Source organism: Ceratotherium simum, chromosome 6 (assembly GCF_057802395.1).
Source record: "Ceratotherium simum simum isolate JZ-2026a chromosome 6, ASM5780239v1, whole genome shotgun sequence".
Classification (NCBI taxonomy): Eukaryota; Metazoa; Chordata; class Mammalia; order Perissodactyla; family Rhinocerotidae; genus Ceratotherium; species Ceratotherium simum.
Window position 1 is genome coordinate 61,949,666 of NC_141905.1, and position 27,958 is coordinate 61,977,623.

General features: G+C 48.4%; 1 protein-coding gene across 2 annotated transcripts in view; it reads right to left on the bottom strand.

Moving 5' to 3' along the window:
* Positions 1-63: 63 nt before the first annotated feature.
* The window catches only part of FBXW4 (F-box and WD repeat domain containing 4), an 80,789-nt gene continuing 52,894 nt past the window's right edge, over positions 64-27,958 (bottom strand). The window contains exons 6-9 of one of the 2 annotated variants that reach the window (XM_004427974.3): positions 13,351-13,416; positions 1,714-1,854; positions 1,063-1,204; positions 64-862 (exon numbers count right to left, since the gene is read on the bottom strand). In XM_004427974.3, the coding sequence (XP_004428031.1) occupies positions 743-862; positions 1,063-1,204; positions 1,714-1,854; positions 13,351-13,416 (469 nt within the window). In that variant the 3' untranslated portion in view covers positions 64-742. The remainder of the gene's footprint in view (positions 863-1,062; positions 1,205-1,713; positions 1,855-13,350; positions 13,417-27,958) is intronic. The other variant, XM_087432480.1, reaches the window with a different exon arrangement.

The window sequence follows — 27,958 nt, forward strand, 5'->3', positions numbered from 1 at the left end:
TTTCCCCAGCATGCCCACCCCCAAGTATGAATCTGTTGTTCCCTCTCCCTGGGGCCTCCCAGGACTCCCCAGCTGGTGAAGAACCAGATTTGTGAACAATCAAGCTTTATTTTTACAAAAATGAACATTGTAGCATGTCTCAACAGCCGGCCTAAGATTGGGCTGGCTTAGAACTCACTCAAAACTGTGGGGTTCCCTTCGTCCTTTCTTGGTTTCAAAGTGAGACCAGGCCACAGTGCCCCAAGAATGAGTCCCCAGCCCCAAGAGCTTGGTCAAGGGTGAGGTCTGACTGAGGAGGTGGGGGCCGGTGCCAGCCAGGGGTATTGATTGACAGCCTCACCCCTCCTTCCAGGGAAGGGGCAGAAAGAGACCAATTGGGAAGGCTGTACCACCTCACCTCACTAAGCTGTCGCGGCTCTAAGAAGGGGTGGGGTGCAGGGTGGGTCTCTCCAGGCCAGATCCTTGCTCTGGCCAACAGGGAAGCAAGCCCTAGCTGGGTTCAACTGCGCTCTCCCAGGTCCCTTCTCTCCAACTGGTTCCTGGGAGGGACTGCGCCTCTGGATAACCCCAAATCCCCAGGAGTCCAGCCTTTATCTTACAGTGCCTGAGTACTGTGGTCACAGGTCTAGCAGCACAGGCACAGTGGGGGAGTTGGAGGGGGAGGTATCACTGCACCCTCCAGGCAGGAGAGGTCCCTGAGTAGCTGGCTTCCCTGGCCCACAGGCTGGGGTGGCCCTGACTGTCACGGGTTTTGAAAGTCCAGGACGTGGAGGTTATAAGACAGCGCAGCATAGAGATGCCTGGTGGTGAAGCGTAGGCAGTACACAGGACTGCTGAGGGGCGTCGATGTCAGTGGGAAGGCCTGCAAGGGAGGGCACAAGAATGGCAAGAGCATCCCAAATGGGAGCTGGGGGAGCCCAAACCCAGGATTCCGCAGCCCAGTGCAATGAGACAGGCCATTGTAAGCTTCCTCCCACCCTCTCCAGGCATACCCACTCCCAGATGCAGCCCGTAATAACGAGTCCTGGCATCCTGGAGGCATGAGGTAAGCTGGACGCTTACATGTAGGCAGGCCCTTTGGCGCCGGTCCCACAGTCGCACAACGCCATAGTAGGAGGAACCAGTGGCCAGCAGGTGGTTCCCATCTGTCTGCAAGCAGTACAGGGTGCTGTCGTGGGGCTCCTCCCACTCCATGACACACTTCCTGTCCAGGAAGAGGAGATGCAGGGACAGTTCAGGGGTGCCCTCCATCTCCACCCAAGCTTCCCCAGGGGCCTTAGGGAGCCATTCTATCTGGGAGAGAAGCTGAATCACCAAATTCTTTAAAAACCAGACTTAATGGGGGAAAGCCTCCTTGGTAGAGGTCTCTTTCTCACCAAGCCCCAGACCCCAGGGCATATTATGCCCTCATTTGTGCTTCACACGGCCAGCTACATGTCACAGGACTTATGAGGCAGAGACATAAGAAAGGCTGGGACAGAATGCTGAGGGTCAGCACCCTTTCGGATCCCGAGGCTCTTATCAGGGCCTGATGGCTGTGGTCTCCCGGGCTACAGGACCAGGGCTGCTAGGGTGGGGGGGGTCTACACTTGATCTGACCTTGCTGGCTGCTCCCTACCAGCCTCTAACATGGAGTCTCTGTGCCCTCTCCCATGGACCCACCAGGACTGGAGGGAAGGCTTCCCACCACCTGTCCTCTGCCAGCATACTCACCGGACACTGGCACGGAGGTCCCAATAGCGAACATAGGTGTCGTAGCCACAGGACAGGAGTGTGGAAGGGGACTCATACATGACATCCAGCACCCCAGCCCCTGGGGGAAAGTCACTGCCAAGGTGTGTCATCAGCTGCCCACTAGGGAGAAAGGAGGGGCAGAGGATGAGAGGCTGTCCCACCTTGGCTCACACACATTCTTTTAACCTTCAAATGGCAGCAGTCCCTGGGGAAATGCAGCTCTCCTTCCTGAGCTAGAATTAGACTCCCTTAGGAATAGGGCCGAAGGAGGAGATGCCCCAGACTCCCGCCCCTCTCACTCCAGTCCTGGTCCCTGGCCCCCCCCTGCCCCCCGCTAAAGGCCTCAATCAGCCGCCAGCAGCCCCTCCATCACACCTGCATGCTGGCTGCCCGCCGCCCAGCCACTCCTCCTCAGGAGGATGAATGGGCCTTGCTGAAGGGGTCAGCCCCCCTCCCACACACACACTTGGTTACTTTATACTCCTTGATCCTGCAGGTCATGCAGTTCTGAGCTGCCTGAGTCCAATGCCTTAATTCCTGCCTGTAATCTGGGGCTCAAACCTCATTGGGGATAAAGACCACACAAAGGGAGAAGGGGAGTCCCAGGAGATGTTAAAACAAGTAAACACCTTTGTGTCTGGGGAGAGAAATCGCTGAGAAAGCAGCTTAGCGGGCTGGTCCCTGGTGTTCCTGGCCTGGCTGGCCCCCAGCCCAGGGCTAGCACGCCTCTGTGATCACAGCCCCCAGCCTGCTGGGCTCCAGCTTGCTCCCCCCATCCTCGCCCCTCCCGGTGGCCAAGAGCAGATTACTGAGAAGAACAATTTCTTTGTGACTGTGTAATTCCCTCCGTGACCGCGGCAGTGGGCAGACCCCTTACCCCGATGCCAGACCCCTAGCAACCACGTAGGGGGGCCTCCTGGCCCTAGCAACTACCCCTCAACATCAAGTGCACCTGCTAATCCCTGTGGCTAGGGATGGGTAGAAGCAGTGAGTTTCTGCAGAATGACTGGGGGGAATGAAGAAGAAGGGCACCCTCCAGGCCCCATCCCTCAGCTTTACCCAAGAGCTTCTGGGCTCTCCTCCATGGCAGACAAGAGAAAAAAGGCCATGGACACTTCACAGGGTCACCCAGGTAAAAGGCCCCCAGCATGGGGTGGGGAGGACTTCATGGTCTCACCAGCCCAGATTTGGCCCAAGCAGTGTTCACTTAAGGGCTTGAGACAGACAAGGCTGACAGCCACATGTCTGAATGTGGACCTCAGCCCCAGTCCTTCCACTTCACACAGACTGACCCTCAACCTCCCTTCTCCTCAGTGGAGCCACCATCTTCCCTGAAGACTAAAGGAATAAAGGAGCCACCATCTTCCCTGAAGACTAAAAGAATTCCTTTCTGCCCACTCTGCCTTTCCCCTTGAGCCCTGGGCAGTGAGGTGATCCCCAGCAAGGAGCACTGTTGCTGTCCAGTGGGGATTAGGCCCTAAGTCAGCACCCTTGCCCCCAGCCTCCTTCCCAGGGAAGTGCTCTTCTTCCCATCTAGCATAGAAGATTCTAAGCCTCTATATGTTGGGGGATCTGGAGAGGGATCAAGCAGTAAGCCTTCTTCACAGGTCAGCATTTCCTAGAGATCACTGACCTCAGCTCCCAGGAAGTCCTGCCTTCCCAGATGGGCCACCAGCCATGATTCACCCCATCTCCACCCCCACCCCAGGCAGGCCAGAGCCCCAAGAGGGGCTGGTCTCTCTCTCTCTCACACACAGGTAACATGCACGTTTGTGCACACCGGGTAGGGGCTGTTTTGCTCCACAGTTCCTCCTTCCAGATTTGGGGGCCCTGCCCCCTCCATTAGTGAGGACTTCAGGAATGACTGAGGAGGAGCTCTCCCCTTTAATCTACAGAAGTAATTTCATGTTTGTCTGTTTGAAATAGAAGATGAAAGGCAGTGGGGGTTGGAGGGGCGTGAAGCCCAGAATGGCTCTACCTGCCCACCCCTGGTCCCAGGGTTCAGAGGGAAGGAGAGCTGGGCACCCACAGGCTGGGCAGGGTCAGCAGTGTGAGGGCCACACCCAGACGGAGTTGCCAACCTGGGTCGCTGCCCTGGCATCCGAGCCACCACTGGAAAGTGTCATGCCACAGTGTCTGCAATAAGAAACAGAACCCTACCCTCTCAGGGATACCCAAGGGCCCGAGTGAGCACTAGCTCCTGGAGGCTGGGACAAGTCCCCAAAGCCCCTCGTCTGTCAGCCTAGCCTGGCCAGGGGCTGAGTAGTTTTTACACTGTTCTCTGATTCTCTGAAACGGCCACACACACTTTAAATGGGCCAATAAAAAGATACAATTTCTTTTGCCTCTGGGCCCGGGACCCTCGAGGCTCTGTTGTGCAGTGCCCGTGAGGTTAAGTTCAGAGCGTAAACTGACACACCAGGCTCTGGGAAATGGCTCGTCTCTTCAAATAGCGGCCCAGCGGTGCCATAGGAGCCCTGCTGGGGCTTTGATTTGGGAAAACAAACAGAAATGGCACCGTGGGCCCTCGTGGCCCCCACCCCAGGACCAATTTAACTAGAAAACTCTAGCTCAACCACTCTGGTGGAAGGAGTGACATCAGCCGACAATAGCCCCAAACTTTGGGGGGAAGGGGGACAAAACAAGCTGTCTCCTCAGCCCCTCCTCCCAGGCTCCTTTTCTTACTGCAAGTGTGTTCTTGTAAAAACGATTAGATTGCAATTTGTATAACGTGGTGACCCCCAAATTCAGACATTTCACCCCTTTTCTCTGGAAAGAATGTTAAGAATGCTTCTCGGCCTCTCACTGTAGGGGGCAGGAGGGGGGTACAGAGCCTTGGCTGTCGCACAACTTGTGTGGGAACAGCGCTGCTGCTCAGAGCCCCAGGCCAAGACAGGAGCAAGGGCCGGGTCTGTCACTATAGAGGGCCAGACAAAAAGTCCATTCCCTTCCAACTCCTGTGCACAAAGCCCAGGCCTCCAGGAGCCGCTGAGGCTGGGAGGCCGAGCCTGACTCCAGCAATTCTCTCTCAACCCAGGGAAAGATAAAGACAGATGGGGCCGCCCCTGTGAGCCTGATGAATGCGTCCCAGGCCGGGAGGGCAGCCTGAAGGAGACCTGTTCCCGCAGCCTGGCTGTGTGCAGCCTCCCTTGGGAGCCCCCAGAGTACCTGGGCAGGAAAAGCAAGCAGAGAGCGGCCTCATCCCAGGGACCCTTGAGGAAGGGATCAGGTGAGGGAATCAGGTCTCCCTGGCCCAACCCACCCTGCTGCCCAGGCATAGGCAATTCCACTGATGCTGGAGGGAAGAGGGAGTTTAGAGAGGAACTTCCTGACAGGGAGGAGGAAATTTAAATAAGATAGTGGCTAACTGGAGGTAGGTGCTGGCCCTGAAGACCCAGATGTCCCATCTGGGAGAGGCCCTGAGTGCCAGGCTAGAGTTAGGCACAGAGGAGTAGTCCCTGGCAAGCCCCCCACCCCCACTAGCCTGGGCCCTGCAGAGCTTGGAAGCCTGGTGCCCTGCTTCACTCCCTCCCTCCTTCCCCTGAGTCCTCTCCTTCCAGCCTCCACACGCCTCCCCTGCCTGGCCTTCCTGAGCTCCCAACACAAGCCAGGGTCCATAGAAAGTCCTCCTGTGCTCAAGTGCCCTGAGATACAATACCCCTAGCTCTCACTTCCCAGCTCACATCTAAGAATGCCCATGGCTGCCACACCATTTTACAGCCACTGTTTACATACTGGGTTCGTGATGATGCTCCCTGGAGAGCCTATGGGTGCTCACTCCTGCATCTGTTTGTTTGGGTGTGAGGACACCCCATCTGGCATGTGCAACCCCAAAATGCAACAGCTTTTTTAGGGGGGGGAGGAAGGGTGACAAACAGTTCACCATCCTACATCTTCTCTGCTCCCAGGGGACAGATGGCCTGAAGGTATAAGCTAGGCACAACATTGGTCGCTAAGAGAATGGGAGGTTTTTTCCTCCCTTCTTTCTACCCCCTCCTTCCTGCTCTTCCTTTCTTTGATTAGCAACCATTTATTGAACACCTTCTGTATACAAGGCATTGTGCATAATAGAAACTGCAGGGAGATGTGAGGTGTGACTCTGAAGGAGACATTGTCCTCAAGAAGTTTTCAATCCAGTGAGGAAGAGAAGTCTGTCATGTATCCAACGAATAATACAAGGGGTGACTTGGTGGATACCAGGAGAGATGAAAGAAAATTTTATAAGAGGACAGGTAAGAGAACATTTCTGGCTGTGGGTATTAAGTGATTCTTCAGTGAGTGACAGGATTGTAACAGGCAATGACAGGAGAGGGGGGATGGCCCAGGTGAAGGACCAGCAACAACAAAGGTGCAGAACTGGGGCACCTGGTTTGGCTGGAGGCTTGGGTATGTAAGGGGAACAAGCTGGTGGGATCTGGCTTCCAGACGGTGGTGGGCCTTCAGGTGTACACTACTCAGCTGGCATGAACTCCACGAGTGGCAGACAGCCATGAGGCTTTTGAGCAGGGAGTGGTTGTCCTAGTCCAACCCTGTGGTGGGGAGGCTGAGAGACTCAAGGAGGCAGATAGGTCTCAAATATAACCACAGAGTGGTAGAGATGAGGTCAAGCCCATGGAAGCTTCAGCTGCCCCAGCCCCATCAGGTGAGAGGGAAGGACCCTTCCCAAGCACACAGCCTCTCACATGCATGTGTGTGCGCATGCACAGCCCCCCAGCACCCGCCCATGCACACGTGTTCAGACACAATGGCTCAAAGGCCAGGCAGCCGGGCAGCCCACTTTGTACTGCTAACAAGAGGACTGTAATTACAGGAAGGGGCAGCCGGGCAGATAAAAGGATACAAAATTTCAACATCTGTTGCCATAAAGGGATAAGGAGAAGTGAGACACAAAGTATCAGTTTGGTGTCAGCAGGCAGAGAGCCAATTTCAAAGAGTTCAGGGGGACAGAGGGGAAAAGAAAGAAAAAGGAAAGAGGTAGGGAGAAAGAAAGAAAAAGAAAGAAATTACAGGGTTCCTTAAAGAGGTAAAGAAAATGAAAAAAGCTGTCAGTAATACTTTCAAAGGAGAAGGCAAGTACTTTAAAGAGGGGCAATTCCCGTAATCACTCTGACCAAGGGCTAGGCCCCCTGCCCGGGGTGGTGGGGTGGAGGCGGAGGGCCGGGGGCAGAGACGAAGCCACACCTGGGCGGGATGGGCACTAATGATGCCCTCAGAGCAGGACAGCCTGCATTCAGGACACCAGTTCCTTCTGCAGATAGTTAGAAAGGGCTGTAGCCAGGCGCCCCTTGCCATTCCAGACGCGATTGGATGCCCTGATGTGCATCTCCTGTGCTCAATCCAGGGTCCCAAGATAAGTTCCCCACCTGAGGGGAAGCTATACCAAGCCACACAGTGGTTGACAAGGTGGTCCTAGGAGTGCTCTAAGAGTCACCAACTCCAGCCACAGCGGTCAGGATCAGGGAGGGCTTTCTGGTGGAGGTGCTATTTATGCTGAAGAGTGAGCAGGGTTTCAGTAGGCCAAGAGGGGGTATTCCAGGCACAGGGGTCAGCTGGAACAAAGGCTCAGAGGGGAACAATATAGCCTGCCTGTCAGAACGTGTGAGAAGCCTATCTGCCCCTGCCTTCACTGAGAAAGAGGAGACTTAGGGGATGTTGGATGGAAATGGAGGAGTAATGGGAAACCAGGAATGACCCTGCCTGAAGGGGAAGGGGAGATGGGGTGTGTGTACAGGGGCTATGCATATGGTCACACACATACAGGGCAGCGCAGTGCCTAGTCAAGGACTTGAGCCCTCAATGCCCTAGGAGTAGCCAGGTTACCAAAGCCTACCCCTACCCAACAATCCCTAGGCTGGCTTAGGGATGTGGCTGGACCCACTGTGACACCTCCAGGTCTGGGATTACAGGCTTCTTCATCCTGGTGCCCACTTGCCCACTGTCACCAGGGCACCTGTTGTGCCTTGCTCTCAGGGCACCAATGCTAGATCCAGCTCAAATGCCCCTTGGCAGAAAAGGTAAAACCCATAGCAAGAGCAAGCCCAGGGGGAGGGTATGTGTGATGTCAGGCCAGTCAGACCCTTTGGCCTACCAGCAACCGGGAGGTGGGCCCCACACAGACAACACCTTCCCTGGGGCCTAGTTGAGGGCCCTGCCCAAATGCAGACAGAGAACACAAGATGGGCCTTGATTCCTCCAGACCCCAGGCTGAGGAACAGGATGGCTTTGGCACAGTTCCCTGGGGTCTGATGGGACCACAGGGCCTACCTAGGGATACTTCAGTGGTTGGCTGTCGGCACAGTCTGTCAAGATGGGAGCCCTTGGGACTGTCCCTGAAGACTATCTGCCCTTGGAAGCAGGAACACTCTGGCACCTCGAGGGTGGATGAAGGACTCCATCTTTCTCTCTACCTGGTTTAGACAGGTTAGAAATTCCCTGTCCTTCGGGCCAGCCCACAGTCCCCAGCTCCAGGATAAAGAAAGGCAGAAAAGAAGGAAGGGTAAGGGAGACAGCAAAGCTCCTTGCCATCTAGGCAATGGCTGTGTGCCCACAGCTGCCCTCTGACCTGTATGCTCCAGCCAGTACCTCCCCCTCCCTAGCCCATAGGCAGAACAGAGTGTCCAGGGGTCTTGATGGAACAAAGGGCTGAGGGAGCCATGGTGACCTTGAAAGAGGTCCCCAGGCATTGTGAGAAGTAGCCTAGGCTGCCTGAGGATGGCAGAGGGACAACAGAGGGAGGAGGGAGCGCTGGTGCCCAGCAGGGCGCCTATACCCCCCGAGGTGTGTTCCAGCCCCCACCATCATCCTGAGGGCAGCCCCTGGAGGGGTGATGCTCAGAGCAAAACTGCCCCTCCAGTACTCCTCCCCCAAGTCAGAGCACACACATAAAAGAGAATCCTGGTGCTCCTCAGGTTTCAGCAGTGACAGGTTAAAAGCAAAGAATCCACCCAGCACTGCACACCACCCACCACCGAGTCCTGCCAGTGATGTTGCTCCACCTTCCAGATTGGCCTGTCAGTCAGGCTTTGGCATTATTGAAAGATCAAACTCAGTCCTGCCTGTTCATTACCTTAATCCTATTTTCTACAAGGCTTTATTATCTGCTTGTGCTTCTCTGGGAAAGACAGCTACAGACAGTCGTCCTGTCCAACAAAAGCGGATGTCCACCCACCAAAAGCGATGTCTCCACCAGGGCATCTTTCCCTCAATCCCTGAACCACTCAGTCCTCCAAGCTTCCCCGGGGACAGGAGAGATGGTTAAACAAGGCGTGGTTCCTCTCAGTCGTGAGATGCGGAGTCTGGGGGCTATAGAGAAGGCAATGCCAAGTGATGCCCAGGGTAGCCCTGCCACAGGCTGACCAGAGGGTGCAGAGGCTGTTTCTTGTCTGGCTCCAATGAGAACTAAGGCCATAGCTGTCTTATGCCCATTTTCATTTGAGTTCTATAAAGACCCAGTGTTTGGGGTTTCATAAGAGAATGCCATTCAAGGAGTTAGTGCCTTAGAACTCCATCCTGACCATAAATCTGTGCCTAGCAGCACCCCTACCAAGGCAGCCACAGGCAGAAGAGGGCCACTCAAAGATTACTCAACCTTTGAGACAAAGCTGGGCCATGGTAGTGCACCCATCCCACCCTTTGGCTTGTCTGCCATTCTGGGCCCAGGCCAGTGATGATGCCAAGCACAAGGTCAAGCTACATGACTAAATAAAACTGACTTACAGCAGAAATGCACATCTTTGTAACCTGCAGCCTTACTATCAAGAGCTTTCTCTGTGCCATGAAGTCAGCAGGTTCTCCTCCCCTGCTACTGGTCACAAGGCCACAGATATTTTGGAGGATTAAAAGGCTGAGCCTCCACAAACTCCAAGGTACTAATGTGGAAGACAGCTGTGGGTAGGGAGAAAGAGAGGGAAGGAAGACAGCTTACAGTGGTTGAATGCCCTCAAGGTGACAGGCACTGTGTGGACACTTTTTCAAAATATTTTTTTTCCTATTAGTTCTGTTAGGTAGGGATCATTAAATCCCATTTACAAATGTGCAAACTGAGGCCCAGAGAGCCTCCCGCCCCAACCCCCGCTCATAGAGCTAATAAGCGGTAGAGTCAGATCTGGAACCCAGGTCTGTCTGACCACATGGTCTGTGCTCCCTCTGTAGCTCCTCACAGCCTCCAAGTCACATACTAGAGGAGGGCCCCCTTCTGCCCCGGCCCCATTCGGAAGAAAGAAGTTGCTGGTGGCAGGAGTCTGGCAGAGTGAGCCAAGGGGACAACTTTCACATACTGTAGGAACTCCAACATTCCAGGTGCTAAAGAGCAAAGGAGCCCTTGGAAGTTTTAGCTGTGCTGGCAACTGTGATGTGACAATCAGCTACATTAACAAAAGCAGAAGAGCTAGAATAAGGGAGATGATAGCACCTGCCACTCACTCATCAGCCCACACCTGGTGTGTTCAGTACTCAGTTGTGAACATCACACTTCAAGAGGGATCAAACCAGATAAATCAGAGAAACTTTCAGGTGAGTATAGTCCCGAAACCAATATGATACCAACCCTGTAAGTCACCCATCCAACTATTCCTCACTTACTTTCTTGCTGACCCAAACTGGATTTGGTGCCCGCCCCTCCCCTCCCCCACTGCCGCTGAGCATGGGGGGAAAGCTGCGCTCTTCCCCAGGCCCAGAAGGTGAATCTTGACTCGTCATTCCATTTCCCTTGCCAGAGTTTGGTTTAGGGTGAGTACTGGAGCACACTTTTGGCTCACTAAATATGAGGAGAAGTCTGCTTGGAGACTCCTATGACAGTCTTCCTCATCTTAAAAAGGGACCCTAGGCAGTGACATTCCTCATCCTTCCTTCTTCCCTTTGGATATTGCCTTTATGAGTTGGTAGAGCTTTTGTAACCAACCTGAGGACAAGGGCAAAAGCCACCTTGACTGGGGTGGCAAAGCAGAAAGCTAAGGAGCAGATGGACCCTCATGGTCTCATTGAGCTACTGAACCCATCAATTCTGGAACCAGCTAACAGTCCAATTTCTGGACTCCTTGTCATTTAAGACAATAATAATCCCTTTATTGTTTGAGCCACTTTGAATTAGGTCTTCATTACTTATAGCCAAAAGCACCCTAACTGATCTACTATGTTTATGAGCAACAATTGAAGACTTTTGAGCCTGGAAAAGAGAAGACCCTGGAGGAGCCGGACCAAGTTTTCAGATATTTAAAGGCCTGTCCTTCAGAGGAGAGGTTCAACTTGCTTCTTGTCCAGGATCACAGCTCCAGGAAACAGATCAACCCTTGATGGAGGGTAGGCATTCTAACTCTCAGAGCTATCCAAAGATGTAATGTGGTGTTTGGGGAAGTTGCAAGTTTCCTATCCCTGTGATTGGATGACCATCAAGACAATGTCGTAGAGAAAACCATATTTAATTAAAACATCTCAAGTGTGATAAAAAAATCTTTTGGAAAGATTGACAGTACAATAGATTTTTCAGAAAAAAAGATATGGCCAATACTTTCCAGGGGAGATGGAGAGAAAAGGAGAAGACAAGCTAGAGCAACTGAGACAGGAGACAGGAGACAGGCAAGAAGAGCACATCCTCGGGGCCGGCCCAGTGGCACAAGAGGTTAAGTGCACGCACTCCGCTGCAGCGGCCCGGGATTCACTGGTTCGGACCCTGGGCACACGACGCACTGCTTGTCGAGCCATGCTGCGGCAGTGTCCCATATAAAGTAGAGGAAGAGGGACATGGATGTTAGCCCAGGGCCAGTCTTCCTCAGCAAAAAGAGGAGGATTGGCAGATGTTAGCTCAGGGCTGATCTTTCTCACAAAACAAAAAAGAAGAGCACATCCTCACCATCCCTGTAAATTATGTGAAAACCAGAATGTGGGGGCCTAGGGCCAGGTGAAGAGTTCTTAGACTTGGTGCCAAAAGCACGATTGATAAAAGATAAAGTCAATAATTTGGACTTCATCAAAATTTAAAGTTTTTGCTCTGTGGAAGACCCTGTTAAGAGGATAAAAAGACAAGCTATAGACTTAGAGAAGATATTTGCCAACCACATATCTGACAAAGGATTAATATCTAGAATATATAAAGAACTCTGAAAACTCAACAGTGAAAAAGTAAACAATCTAATTAGAAAATGGGCAAAAGATATAAGCAGACATTTCAGCAAAGAAAGTATAAAGAAGGCAACTAAGCACATGAAAAGATGTTCAATATCATTAGCTAGGAGGGAAATTCAAATTAAAACCATGATAAGATACCAGACCTATTAGATTAGCTAAAATAAAAAATAGTGACAGTACCAAATGCTGTGGAGGATGTGAAGAAACTAGATCTCTTGTACATTGGGGTCAGAATATAAAATGATAAAGATACTCAATTTTCCAGGTAAAAAAATAAAAACTAAACTTACCAAATGACCTGGCAATTGTACTCCTGGGCATTTATCCCAGAGAAATTAAAACGTATGTCCACACAAAAGCCTATACACAAATGTTCATAACAGCTTTATTTGCAACAAGTCAAAAAATTGAAAACAACTCAAATGTCATTCAATGGGTGAATGCTGTTCAATGGGGAAAGAAACTTTGGTACATCCATCCCAGGGAATACTACTGGGCAATGAAAAAGAAAGCACTATGGATACATGCAGCAACTTCTACAGGTCTCAAGGGAATTATGCTGAGTTAAAGAAAAAAAGCAAATCTCAAAAGGTTACATAGTATATTATTTCATTTATATAATACTTTCAAAATGACAAAATTACAGAGATGGAAGACACATAAATGGTTGCCAGGGGTTAGGGACAAGAGGAAGGGGAGAAAGAGGGGAGGATGGGTAGGACAATAAAAGGGTACGTGAGGGATCTTTGTGCGAATGGAATGAACAGTTCTGTATCTTGATTGTGGTAGTGGTTACATGAATCTACACATGGGATAAAATTGCAAAGAACTACACACACACAAGTGCAATCTGAATAAAGGTCTGTGGATTGTACCAATGTCAATTTCCTGGGTTTTGGTATTATATTACATAAGATGTTACACAGGTAACTTGCTGTCCTATTTTTATAACTTCTATGAATCTATAATTATTTCAAAATAAAAAGTTTAAAAAAACCACAACAGAATGGCAGATAATCAGATGGGAATGTGTTTAGCCTGCCAAGGAGCAGAATTGTGAATAAAACCTGGATATACTTCAACTCTTCTGTATAATTCTTTTTATGGATCTGTAGGCCACTTTCAAAATTTCTTTATTTTAGAAAAATTATCTCTGAAGATAGATAGGATTTTATGTAGCCACATAGGCACTCCTCAGAGAAAGAGTATCATAAATCCAAATTGTTATTGTTATCACAAATTCCACATGAAATTATTTACCTATTATAAATTACTTCAGCAGTTGGCTCAAGCTAACCCAAACGATTCCATGTGAGAAGGCACCACAGCAGAGGCTATTGGTGGGTTGCAGGCCGGGGTCCTTCCCAGCCTCCTCCTGGACCACTCAGCGGCCAGCTGAAGCATGAGCTGGCTCAGCCAGCTCTCTCCTTTGCTTCCCTGGCTGCTCCAGCCCCCTCCCCACTGGAAGCCATGGTGGGCTCAGGAATCTCTTACCTGTTGAGGTCCCAGATTCTTAGGGGTGAGAAGTGCCCACAGCAAGCCGTCCCTGTCACGAAAGAGCTACCAAAAAAGGAGAGGAGAGTCAGGTCTGGCTTGTCAGAACTTGTGGCAGAAATGGCTACAAAATTGGAAGTGCCATCCTCATTCTCCAGGGGATCATGGGGTTAAGCCAGGATGATGGAAGCAGCCAAGACAGCTATCAGAGGAGCTGCGAGAAGACAACTAGAAGAAAGGTGAGGGCTGTAACCTCCCACCGCTGCTTGGCCAGAGGACCCATGGGTTCAACAATGGCTGAGCTTGCTGCTTCCTGCTCAGACCTGGTCGTGTGGTCTCTGCCCACCATAAAAACGGATCTCTAGATGCACAACTCTGATGCCAAGGGGCAGCAAGCCTGTTGGGCTGCAGTTGTATAAAGGACAAGTTCACGATGCCATGGCACAGATAAGGTCTCCTGGGAATCAGCTGTTGGGTGCTAGAAGGTGATGCCCTGATCAGAGGTGAGGGTGGGCATTATGGAAGGTTTTAAGAGTTGGGGGACTCTGGTAATATGGCAAAAGCACAGAACAGGTGTAAAGGCACCAAAATGAGGAAAGGTGAGTCACAATATGAAAAGGTGAGATAGGTGATAATGCTCGTAAATGAGGGTGAGAGAGTAGGGAATGTGAGGGGCCAGGCAGCCAGGGCTGTTGCGGAGTAGGATGGGGGTCAGGCAGAGTTTAGAGGACAATGACAGATACTCCCAAGAGGCAGGTAAGAAGAAACACTCTGACCATATTTCCCAGAGTGTCTCTTAAACCTCTAAAAAGTTCAACATATACAATCTGCAGAGTTTCATTTTAAGTGGAGGCATAAGCCCAGTGAGAAGGATCTGTGCAATGAGCCAGGTTGGCCAAAGACTAGAACTTGAACCTCTACGCCAGACCACTCCTTTGTTAAAGGATTTGGCAGGTGGGGGCGGGGGAAGCCTGCAGGAACCCCAGGCTTGAAAACCTAAACAGTGAGCAAGAGAGTTGAAAGCAGTTGTGTCACTCAGGAGCCCTGGGGCAGGGAAGGGCCATGTCCCTACATGTCTGGCATGGGGAGAAGGGGGGACTGGACATACTAATGACATGTTTGCAATGTGGGGGCCGCAGCCCATCCGCCCTGGCCCTGCCCAGCACCTGTGGCTCTCTGATCCCAAGCATGTCAGTGGGGAGATGGATTTCCACAGAGAGGGCTCTGAAGAAGCCAGTGGCTTTGGCTGCAGGGGGAGGTGGCCTGCCAGTTGCTCATGGGGAAGATGTTAGGGCAGGCATTGGCCAAACCACTGATTTACAATCAAAATTGCAGGGCAGGTGTCTACTTTTCAACCCCAGGCTGACAAAAGGCCACATGAGCCACCCTGGGGCTCCCATGCCTCAAGCCAAGACTTCCTCTAGGGACATGCTCCATCATCCTAGCTTCCTCTTGACCCATAGGAGTGCCAGCAGCCACTAAACTAGAGTGGCATGCCAAAACAGCCACTCTGTCATGCCCCAAGTGACTCTCAGCCTGGGAAGCAGCCCCTGGACACTGAAGCCCCAAACTACAAAGCCAGGAGGTGTTGTCCTCACCTCCCTCCCTCCGACATTTTTCTCTTGAGGGTAATCCATTAATAACTGGTAAAGCCAATTACCTTGGGTTGGAAACATAATAGCCACTTAGAAATCATTCAAGCGGGCAATTGGGCTCTCCAGACTTTTGAGGAGTGGGGGCCAGGTGAGGGGCGCCAGCACAGACACACAGACATCTCTTAAGGAGGCCTGTGGCAGGCCTTTGACTGGCCACAGGCCTAAATTAGCGTCAAGGTAAGTCAATAGAGAGATGGGAGGCACCTGGAACCTGAATCCCTGCCACTCCCACAGCTCTGACCCCCGCCCCAGCAGGCTGGGGTAGGGATGGGAACACCTTCTCCTGGGACTCCTGTCTTTCTTTATTCCTTCCCACCCATGCCTGGCCCTGTCCATCTGCCACCAGGAGGAGTACCTCTCATCTTCATACCCCATGAAGGCCTTTCTTAATTGCCTGGACAAGGCACCATGAACATTTCTTTCCAAAGCTGCCCTTTTCTCTTGCTTAACCATGTGAAGCAGGGAGGAAGAAAAGGAGGGAAAGTAGAGAGTCCCCCCGGCACTTATGAGGACTTAAGAGTTTAATCAAATTTAACACTCAGTAAAAAACCACGTAAGCCACAGTCAAGCAGATTTGGAGCCAGGTCTTGCTGGGGACACTCACCAGGACTTATACCCAAACCATGGGGACTGCCCAGGACACTGGGTGGTGAGGCTGGCTGCTGACATAGCCCTGCACACCTCAAACTACTGCCCTCTACTTTCGGCCATACTTGCTCCCCACCCTACCCCCCAATTCCCACAGACTTTAGGATGTATGAGGCAAAAGCCACAGACCAGCCACATTCAAAATCAGAAGATTAAAAGGGGTACCCAAGTGCAGTGTTGCCAGAGTGTGGACAGACACATAGAGCAGAAAAGAGAAGAAATTCACTATTCTGGGACACTCAAAGGATGCTTCACATCCCACAGTGAGTCCATGAGATAGAAATTATTATTCCCATTGTATAGAAAGGGAAAATAAAGTGACAGCCAAGCCTCCACGAATTTACCTGAAATGCTGCAGCTGCACACAGGATCTGTTGCTCACATACTTGCACCCCTCCCTGGAGACTCGCCAGATCAAGTGATCTGAAAAAGGGCTAGTGGAGTGGGATCTGCACATCATAGGAGGCCTCACTAACCTCACAGGAGGCCTCACTAACCTCACAGGAGGCCTCATTCTCTCTAACCTCCACCAGGCAATTTAGCTGGAACATAATGCCATCCTGCTCCGTTTGCATCAGCCTGAGGTCTTCAAACAGATTCTCTCCACATCCCTCACTGGGCTGGGTCCTATAAGCATGCCAAAGGTTCTCAATAAATACTTGGAGATGAACTAAAGGAACACATGTACCATTCCTTCTATGGCTCCTCCTAAGGGACTACTCAAAGAATCTTCCCCATTAAAAGGTCTTTGCTATAACCTCAACTTAGGGTTTGAAGTTCCTGAAAAAGCCAGCTCTCCTCAGAAAGGAATAAAGATTCACACGGCTTTTGCCCTCAGTCCTATCTCTTCCCTCAGGAGTATCCCAGGGACAGGGATAGCAAACCTGTGCCGAACAGGCAGAGGCAAGAGCTCCTGGCTCCCCAGGTGGCTTGACCATCCTTCCTCTGGGTCCCTACCACACTTTGGTCTCACCTTCATGGGACAAATAGTACTTTTTTGGTTGTCTTCTCATCTTCCCTTTGAGATCATGAACCGTCTGGTGGCTCCTGTGTACTCCAGTGCCAAGCACAGTGCCTGGTCCAAAAGAAGTACTCAGTACAAATCTGTAGACTTGAACTGAAAGGGCCTTCCAGAGCTCACAGCCAAAGGCTGGGTAAGATAGTCACATGGGCTGTGAAGGGGGTCCCTCTGCTTCTTAACAGAATAATTCCCAAACCACCAGACTCAGACTTGAATGACACATGACATAGTCATACATCGTTGGGGTACTGAAGTCTCTCATAAGTACCACAACCAGATAATAGATGAGAAGTACCAACAGTATCTAAAAATTAATGTCCAAACACACACACACACACACATAGATGCTCTTAAACAATGTACGTACTCTCTCAGCTTGAGGGTCAAAAAGTCATTCTGACTCCATAAACTCTACTCTTTTTGGACCAGAAAGCCCTACCAGAAACCAGACTTCTATAATTTCTCATCCTGTCCCAGACCTTGCCCAGATCCCTAACCTACCTTATCGGCCCCCTGGCCCCAGTTCAGGCAAACTTGGCATCACAGAGATCATCCTCAGGCCCAAGAAGTAGAAATAGGAGCCCTCATATCAGAGAGAGACACCAGGACAATTAGGGTTCAGGTACTCAAGTTGAAGAATAGAAAATAACAAGGTACAGAAAAGAGGAGAGGAAGATAAGAAGGGAAATCAGTTGGGTGTGGGCAGTGTGAAAAGAAGGTGGAGTCTTGCTGCCTCTGCCTTAGGTTAGGCCCTCTTAATTACACTAGTAATTTACGGAGCACCTACTAAGTGCCAGGTTCTAAGCATGTGTTTCAAAAGCATTATCCCATCTAATCCTCGTAACTCTATGCAGTAGGTACCACCTTCCCTATTTTATAGACGAGGAAACCGAGGCACAGAGAGGTAATGGAACTTGCTCTAGCTCACACAGGAAGCAACTAGTAGGACTGGAATCTGATTTTACCACCCCCTGCCCTGAAGGTTCTCTCCCAGCACCTAGTATAATGCCTGACACATACTGAAAACTCAAATACTTGGTGAATGAATGAATGGACAAATGAACAAATAACTCCACCTGGAAGAAGAAAGGAGCGACTGAGTGGCTCTGAGGAGGGGCAGCAGAAGTGGCGTGCTCAGCAGCTGTGCACCATGACTGGCCTAGAGCCGCCCAGCTGGCCCAGGCCCCGGCCGCCTCTGAACCGAGGCTGACACACTTTGGCAAGGGAGGCCACCAGAGCTGTCACATCATTCACCAACATGCCCATCAAGTGTATTCAGTTCTCTTCAACCCGCACTGGCATTTTAATTACTGTTGGGTAAACTAATTTGTACAAATGAAGGCCGGGCTGCCTAATAGAATATGCAAGCTCTCTGACCTCTGACAGGCACTGACACGAGATACAAAGGCTGCCGAGGAAGGCTTTTTATCTGAGCCTTATTACTCTCTATTACTCCAATTAGTCAGGCTCCAGTGCTCCTAATTGGAGGAAAAATTGCAATTAAATCAATTTTTGATGGGCTGCAAGTGGGCTCCCGAACCGCCCTGCTTGTGAAACACTGATATTATAGCAGCAAAGGTCACAGGCCTCATCGGCACCTGGGGGCCCCCCAATTTCCCTCGTCCCCCTCCTAAAATACCTCAAGGAAATCCCTGCCCCTCCATCGGCTCGGCCTGCAAGGGTGGGAAGGAGGGAATCATTAGAACATGTCAGGTCTCATTGCTGCTGCCACCATCTGCTAACCCGCGCCACTGACATCATTACGGCAGCTAAGTCCCAAAGCATGAATGCAGTGCGAAGGTCACACAACTCACTCTGTGAGGGGAAGCCAGGAGCAGCAGTGCAATGACAGCTCTGTGAGGGAGGGACCAGTAGAGTGGGAATAGGAGGTCAACAGAAGTCAGGAAGAAGAGAGACATAGGCTGGGGCAGGTGAAAGTATGAGGCAGCCAGTTCACAAGATCAGCCAACAGGGCCCCCCAGGCCCCCAAGGGGAAGGGAAATAGATGTGCTTGGGAAGGGAAAAAAAGAGAAGCAAAGATATCTTATTCTCTCTCCAGCAAACATCCCACCTTGCAGCAGGGGAAACATCCACTGAATGCTGTACACAGACCAGAAGGCTGCAAGTCACATCAGTGAAGGGGCAGGAGCACACTTGTGGGGCCTATCATCCACAGTAGCACCTGCCTATAAGGCTGGGGGGATGGGGTGGTGGTGCCCAGATTAAAGCTAAGTCCAGGAAGAGGAAGGTAAATATAACTCTGTTCATCAAACTAAAGGATAATAAGACCAAGAAGCCTATCTGAAACTGAACGAGTAAAGTTTAAAGCAAATAAAAAGAAGTTCCATTTCACATAGCAACTGGCATACCATTACCTTAAAGAGATGGTACAGACAAAAAATATAAATTCAAAAGAAGGTTAGCCAGCTTCATGGATGAATGAACCAAAATGGGTTAACAGGGAAAGGAGGATGTGCTTTCAAGGGGTCAAGATCAAAACCATGTTAAATAAACAATGGTCCATCTACTTGATGGAATATTACACAGTCAGGTAAAATGATGTTCCCAAAACCAGAAAGACACATGCAAAAGAATGAAAGTAGACCACTCTCTTACACCATACACAAAAATTAACTCAAAATGGATTAAAGACTTGAATGTAAGACCTGAAACCATAAAACTCCTAGAAGAAAACATAGGCAGTATGCTCTTTGACATCAATCTTAGCAGTATCTTTTTGAATAAGTCTCCTCGGGCAAGGGAAACAAAAGAAAAAATAAACAAATGGGACTACATTGAACTAAAAAGCTTCTGCATGGCAAAAGAAACCATCAACAAAACAAAAAGACAACCTACCAATTGTGAGAAGATATTTGCAAATCATATATCCACTAAGAGGTTAATATCCAAAATATATAAAGAACTTATACAACTCAACAACAAAAAACCAAATAACCCAATTAAAAAATGGGTAGAGGATCTGAACAGACATTTTTCCAAAGAAGACATACAGATGGCCAATAGGCACATGAAAAGATGTCCAACATCACTAATTCCTAGGGAAATGCAAATCAAAACCCACAATGATATATCACCTTACACCCGTCAGAATGGCTATTATTAAAAAGACAAGAAATAACAAGTGTTGGAAAGGATGTGGAATAAAGGGAACCCTTGTACACTGCTGGTGGGAATGTAAACTATGTGTAGCCACTATGGAAAACAGTACGGAGATCCCTCAAAAAATTAAAAATAGAACTACCTTATGATCCAGCTAGTCCACTTCTGGGTATTAATCCAAAGAACACGAAAACATTAATTTGAAAAGATGTATGCAACTCCATGTTCACTGCAGCATTATTCACAACAGCCATGACTTGGAAACAACCTAAGTGCCCATCAACAGATGAATGAATAAAGAAGATGTGTGGTGCATATACATACAACAGAATACTGCTCAGCCATAAAAAAGATGAAATCTTGCCATTTGTAATGACAGAGAAAGACAAATACTGTATGATGTCACTCATGTGGAAGATAAAACAACAACAACAAACAAACACATAGACACAGAGAATAGACTGGTGGTTACCAGAGGGGAAAGGGAGTGGAGAAGGGGGGTAAAGGGGATAAAGGGGCACATTTGTATGGTGACAGAAGGCAACTAGACTCTTGGTGGTGAACATGATGTAGTCTATACAGAAGTTGAAATATAATGATGTCTGCCTGAAAATTATATAAAGTTATAAACCAATGTGACCTCAATAAAAAAAATAATAATAAAAAGTAAAGTGATGTTCCCAAAGAACACAGGCAAGATGCTTATGACTCTATTATAAGGAAAAAAAGTAAGGTATAAACAGGATTAATACAACTATTTGAAAAATAGCCTGTGAAGGAAAGTTAAACACAACTTTGTTCATCAAACTAAAGGATAATGAGACCTATCTTTTTACAACAAAGGAGGTAAGAATATACAGTGCAGAAAGGACAATGTTTTCAATAAATGGTGGTGGGAAAACTGGACAGCCACACACAAAAGAATGAAACTAAGCAACTATCTTACACCATACATAAAAACGAACTCCAAATGGATTAAAGACTTGAACGTAAGACCTGAAACCATAAAACTCCTTGAAGAAAACTTAGGTGGTAAGCTCCTTGACATTAGTCTTGGCAATGATTTTTTGGCAAAGACAACAAAAGCAAAAATAAACAAATGGGACTACATCAAACTAAAAAGCTTCTGTACAGCAAAGGAAATCATCAACAAAATGAAAAGGCAACCTACTGAATGGGAAAAAATATTTGCAAATAATATATCTGATAAGGAATTAATACCCAAAATATATAAAGAACTCATACAACTCAACAACAAAAAACCAAACAACCCAATTAAAAAATGGGCAGAGGATCTGAACAGACATTTTTCCAAAGAAGACATAGAGATGGCCAACAGGCACATATAAAGATGCTTAACATCACTAATCATCAGGGAAATGCAAATCAAAACCACAATGAGGTATCATCTCACACCTATTAGAATGGCTATTATCAAAAAGACAAGAAATAACAAGTGTTGGTGAGGATGTGGAGAAAAGGGAATTATTAGTGGGAATGTAAATTGGTGCAGCCACTATGGAAAACAGCACAAAGTTCCCTCAAAAAATTAAAAATAAGGGCCAGCCCAGTGGCGCAGCAGGTAAGTTCACACATTCCGCTTCAGCGGCCTGGGGTTCGCCAGTTCAGATCCTGGGCGCGGACATACTCACCACTCATCAAGCCATGCTGAGGTGGCGTCCCACGTGGACAAGCTGGAAGGACCTACAACTAGGATATACAACTATGTACTGGGGCTTTGGGGAGAAAACAGAAAAAAGAGGAAGACTGGCAACAGATGTTAGCTCAGGGCCAATCTTCTGCAAAAAAAAATTAGAAATAGAACTACCATAAGATCCAGCAATTCCACTTCTGGGTTTTTATCTGCAGAAAATGAAAACACTAATTCAAAAAGATATATGCACCTCCATGTTCACTGCAGCATTATTTACAATAGCCAAGATATGGAAACAACCTAAGAGTCCACTGATGGATGAATGGATAAAGAAGATGTGGTATATATAAATACAAGGGAATACTATTCAGCCATAAAAAAAGAATAGAGTCTTGCCATTTGTGACAACATGGACGGGCTTTGAGGCTATTATGCTAAGCAAAATAAGTCAGACAGAAAAAGACAGATACCATATGATTTCACTTATATGTGGAATCTAAAAAAACAAAACTCTGAACTAGAATGCAGCAGTAAAAAGAATGTGGTAGAGCTATGTGTTCTGACAGCAAAGGACCTCAGAGCCACACAGGTAGAGAAAGAATTCAAGTTGTAGAACAAACATACAATGTGAGCCTAAAACAAAGCAAAACCACATATTCGTGTGTGTATATATACACACATACATATCCATGAAATGATATGATGTCTGATATTTGTTTGAAATGAAAAGATCTGGAGTGACACATCCCAGACTTCCTACAAAAAGAAGGATGGTCGAAGGGGCCCAAGGAAACCGAAGGGGATTTTTACTTTATATTCTACGTATTTTAAACTGTTTGAACTTTTTACAATTGGAACATATTTATAGTATATTACTTACGTAAAAAATAAAACAAGGGGCCGGCCCGGTGGCGCAAGCGGTTAAGTGCTCGTGTTCCGCTGCGGCGGCCCGGGGTTTGCCGGTTCGGATCCCGGGCGTGCACAAACGCACCGCTTGTCAGGCCATGCTGTGGCGGCGTCCCATATAAAGTAGAGGAAGATGGGCATGGATGTTAGCCCAGGCCCAGTCTTCCTCAGCAAAAAGAGGAGGATTGGCAGATATTAGCTCAGGGCCTATCTTCCTCACAAAATAAATAAATAAAAATAAAACAAAATAGAAAATGAGAAATTAAAAGGAGGATGGTAATAACAATATACATTTTGAAGTTGTCTGAAGGCAGGGCTGCATGTTGATGGCATACTGAATTCAATGCGATTCTGAATATCACACAAACCACATGGTCTCTTGGTTCTGTCCTGAATCTGGCTGATGCCCTTTGACAGAGACCCTTCACCTGGAGGGCTTCTGAATGGTTAAGGCCTGGAAACAATTGCCTATGAGAATTCCACAATTTCACCCCTGCTCTTAGAACTTTCCCCCTAAACTTCTGCTTCATAACCACTCTCTCTGTAAAGAGATAAACAACAAGCTTCTTCAAACAGGTGAGCTACTAACTCCACTGGGAGCCCATGAGAGGCCAAGGCCATGGCTTACCCCACAACAGTGCCCTGTACATACTGGGTACTCAAATGATTATTGCTGCTATGGCTAGCTAAGCCTGAAGCACAAAATATATTTGCAACTTCAAAACAAATCACTTTTTCCTTTTAGGCAGTCCATTTTTGCAACATGGTAATGGTCAGGCCCAAGGCCTGAGCATGGATGGCCCACATGGTCTGGTGATTACTGGGGAGACTGAGAGCAGACAAGCTCTGGTGTTTTTTCAGGTTTCCCGATGAACATGAGTGGCTGGCATTTGACCAGGGGCATGAGATGGAAGGATGATGAGAACCATTAGAATCAACCGTGGCTCTACAAACAAACAGAGAGGAAAGCAGAGCTCGACTGGAGAGCTGCACAGATAAGCTGGACACCAACTTAACAAGTTTATTTTAAAATCTGATTCTTTCTAAACATACCCACACTAACAAACCACAGAAGGACGTTGAGCCTCAGATTTGATCCAGATTTAGGCAGGAGCATTAAGTGTTTATAACACCAATAGAGAAGAGAGGTGAGGACAGGTCAAAGAGAAATCTATGTGACCTATGATCCTGAGACCCTACATCCCTGACCCACTGTCACATTTAGGCCCAGCAATGGAGTCCCCTAGAGATTGGCCTGGCTTTTATTTTCATTCTCAATGTTCCATAAGCAGCAGCATGGGGCAGGCATTTTCATGTGACAAGCACCAAAGTATAACCAAGACCTTCTAGAAAGAGGTTCCCTCTGTGGAATCAAAGGGCAGCAGAGACCATCCACACTACCCACCACATGACTGCATGGCCTTCCTCATCCAATGGCCTCATAACTCTTGCAGGGCTTAAAGTAAGAGAGGCTCTGATGACCCACCAATGAAAAAGAGTCCCATGGTGACATCCAGCAAAAAAGGTGACATCCCTGAAAAAAGCGAGACTGAGGGTGTGAGTGTTGACCTATGGATTCACCAGCACCATCTGCATCTCTGGACCACTTCTCTTCTATGAAGACAGAGGGAGGAGAATGGGAGGTGAAGCTCTACACTCTTCAATCAGGTCTGATTGCAGCAGCATTTTCCACCATTACCCTGAAGGTATCAGCGGCAGGGAAGGGGTTGTCATAGAGGTTGATAGGCCAGTAGTGCCTGCTATGCATGATAAATTATACACAGCAGGTCTAGAGAAGTAGGATCCATGACAAGAAAAAAGGAGAGGACTGTGTGTCTATGTACACAGCAGGTAAAACCTATTCCTCAAAGAAGGGCTCCCTTGTGGAGGAGAGCCAGCAGCAAACCTTGGTGTACAAATCCAACCAGTAACTCTTGTGTTGACTCCTTCCCTGTGATGGGAGACAATGAGAGCCCCACAGTCCTTGCATTGGCCATACAGATTGAGGCTTACATTACAAGAGGAAGTGAAAAAATTATAAGGCTGGAGACTGAAGAGTGAGGGTACTGAGGTCCTTTTCTGCAAGACTTCCATTACAGAGCTTTTCAGGAAGGTGAAGTTCCTCAGAACTTCCTTGCTTCCAGATTAGTTAGCAGCACCAGGAATCCTGACCTTGAACTTTGTTCCTCCCCAAGATTTCCCACCCTCTTGACATTGGCACCTAGGAGGGAAGAGGTAGGAGTCTGTCTTCTGAACAGACTCCTGTCTTCTGAACAGTTTACCTGTTCTGCGAGGTAAACTGTACTCCTGGAGTCTAATTCAAGGAGCCTGCTAGTCATTTTCCTTTGGAGGAGGTCCAGCCAGGTCAGGCCTGCACCATCCCAGGACTTGGCTCCAGTTTCTCTCTGCCCCACCGGGAGGGTGCTAGCCCACTGCTGATTTAGCCAACCTCACGTGTCTGCAGCCAGGTTCTTTCCCCTGTCCATGTCATGTTAGGAAAGTGGCAGGTTTTTCTAAGGACACCATCAACTGCTTACAATAGAGCAATCTCTAATCAGTGGACCAGTAATGAAGTGAGGAAGAGGAGGTTAAAGGCAGTTGTACCACAGTTCCCACCAGACTCTGACTTTGTTTGAGAGGTGGTGGCCAAGGCTGTGAGGTCAGTCATCATCCACATACTAGTGTCATCCACATAGACACTTTGGGACCAGATGTCACGAAGTAATATGGCCCTTATGAAAATGGTAGACACATATTGTTCTGTCTGCACTATACTCTCCCTCCATACATGTGATTCCTGAGAGACTTCCCATGTTCTTACACACTCTCCCTCCCTGGTCACAGGGAGGGCAGTTGCCCCAAGCTGGGCCAGTGAGTCTCTGCCCTGGGATTTTTGGAAGCCAGTCATTCTCCATGACTTAAGCTATGTCAAACTCAGGAGCTCTTGGCAGCCTCTGGAATAAGCTGGTCAGCTGGAAAAACGGAAGGAGCTGAGACCCAGGAAGATCCAGAAGACGAGCAGCTGAGAAGGATAGGGTCCTGGCAGCACTGAGGTCTCTGGGTCCAGCTACTCCTGAGCCCAACTGTATTTGTGCTCTTCCTTTGGCTTGGTTGCTTAGCTTTACCCTTGGATTTCATGAGCCAAACATTTCCAGTTTTACTTAAGTTAATGTGAATTTGGTTTCTGTCACTTACAACCAATTTGTCCTGACCACTACAGAGCCTCTGTTCAGTAGGTGCTGAGCATCTCACCCATGTGAATATCCTCACTGACAGATGAGGAAAGGGCTTTGCCAGGCACCTACTGAACACCTTGAGGCCTAAGAATAGATACCTCAGATACAAAATTAATAGCTGGTGGGTCTGCTAGGAGAGCAAAAAAAAAAGGCAGCACAGGTGGGCCTGGAACTTCAGAAGAGGGATGAAGTGTTCTCTCACACCTAGGCCCAAGGAGAGTGCCAGGAAAAACATCTACTCTCCCATTCCCAGTAGGAGTGGAGAGATGGTGTGGACAATAGCAGATAACAAGGATGCTGCTTGAGGGACGGGATTACAGTTTATAAGGAAGAAAGCCCTGATCTTCAGAGATTCGGTCTCTTGGATCCCCTTTTATGAACTGATGGAAGTGAAAGTTCTGCTGGAAACCACAAGGCTCACTCGGATGGGATAGAGTTTGGTCCACTCTCAGATTCTTCCATTTTCAAGAACAGTAGTGCCAGGCATCTGAGAGATGGGTAAAGATACTTGCCAGGTATTTATCTGACTTGAATTAAAGACCCACACAAAGTAATTGTTAAGATAGTAATGAAAACATGGGGTTAATTTTACTATTTTCTCTTTGTGTATGTTTGAAATTTTTCAGAATTAAAAGTTTAAAAATAAACACACACAACATTAAAACTTTGTAACCCCAAGCAACTCTGTTGTTGCAACATCTTTTATCTCTTCCCCACCCTGACTCAGTACTAATGGCCCCAAAACCAAGGGAAAAATAAATCTGACCATATAAGCAAACTCAAATATTCCACTGCTGAATCCCTCTGAGTGACACACACAAAAAATGTAGGAGGAACCAAGCAGAAAACTCACACATAGCATGTAAAATTGTTTTTTGTAAAAAGCAAAAATAAAACAAAAACCTCACATATTCCTAAAGCAGTCCCAAAAAACCTGCTCACTCCCTTTTTTTAATGAAACTGGCCCTAGGTCAGAAAGACATTTGAAGTCATAAATCAGAAATTAGGCATGAAGAAACCAAGGCCCATTCATGGAAAACCACTTTATGGAGCATAAAATAATAAATGATATCACATGTCATATAAAAACTCTATAAATATATCACTATATATTACACAGACTCATATGTGTATGTATCTGTATATATACACATACAAAAAATTTGAAGCAAAACATGACAAGCATTTGAGCCTCAGGTTCCTCCAAAGACCCATCTCCTTATAGTAGCCACCATATGGAGCCTGCCACAGTGAGCAGCCCCTTCCTGCTCCTCTCTGAGCTACTCCACCCCCGACCCCCCACCGCAAGATTCCCAAATTCCAACCAGCCCTTGTTGCTCTCCATTAAACCTCACCTCCATGCTCCTTCTCAGGACTTTGTCAACAGCCCTCACCTCCCCACTGCCAGCCTGTAGGCACCAAATTCTACCTCCTAAGGCCCCTTGGTAGGCAAATAACTTGGCATATTTGTTTTCTGGGAAAAGTCAACCCCTCAATGTTTAATTTCACCTCTTTGGAACATTGGAATAAAGGCCAAACACATCCTAAGCCACAAGGAAGCACTGGGGCCAGCGCAGTGCCTGACTCATTGCCATGCCCACCATCAGAGCCACCAGGCCCTCCCCTAAGCTACCAAGATTTGGGGCAGGGTGGGGCGTGATACCTACGCTACTTGTGATCTGTGGGTACACATGGGCATACACTCCTGTAAATTACCAAATTATTGACTTTTGATGCATAAGTCTACTTCCCTCCCTGCCACTCCTCCCAGATAGGATAAAATAAGATCACCTCATCTTTCCAATTCGTGCCTCTCCTCAGAAATTGAGGTTTTTAAGCCAAGTGAGATACCAAGAAAGCATGTGCCAGCCCAGGTCGCTGATTTCTTTCCTGCTGAGTCTCCACACTCACTCCCACCCAAACAATATGGAGAACACTATGGAGATTAGCATGTCCATCCATCACTATCCCCAGACCATTCCTAGCCCAGGGCCAGTAGATGGCTGCTGGCCATTCAGCCCTCAGTTACCGACTGTCTGAGGCGGAAAGCTATGCTGTGGTTCAACTCCCAGGTGCTGGTATTTGGCTCCTGGGAGGAGAGAGAACATGGGCCCAGTCACAGCCTTGGGAAGAGGTGCATGCCCAGCTGGGTTGTCTTAACCTTGCCATCCTTTGCTGAGAAGGCACACATAAGCACGCGCGCACACATGCATACACACATGCATGAACACAGCCTGTGTTTGCTCCCTTTGGTAAGGGGGCACCCAGGATGCCACACACATACTCACACAGATGTACCCACTGCTTGGTGTTTCCACTCCTGAAGAGAAGAGAGCAGGTCCATGGGCACATGCATGTCCCACACATA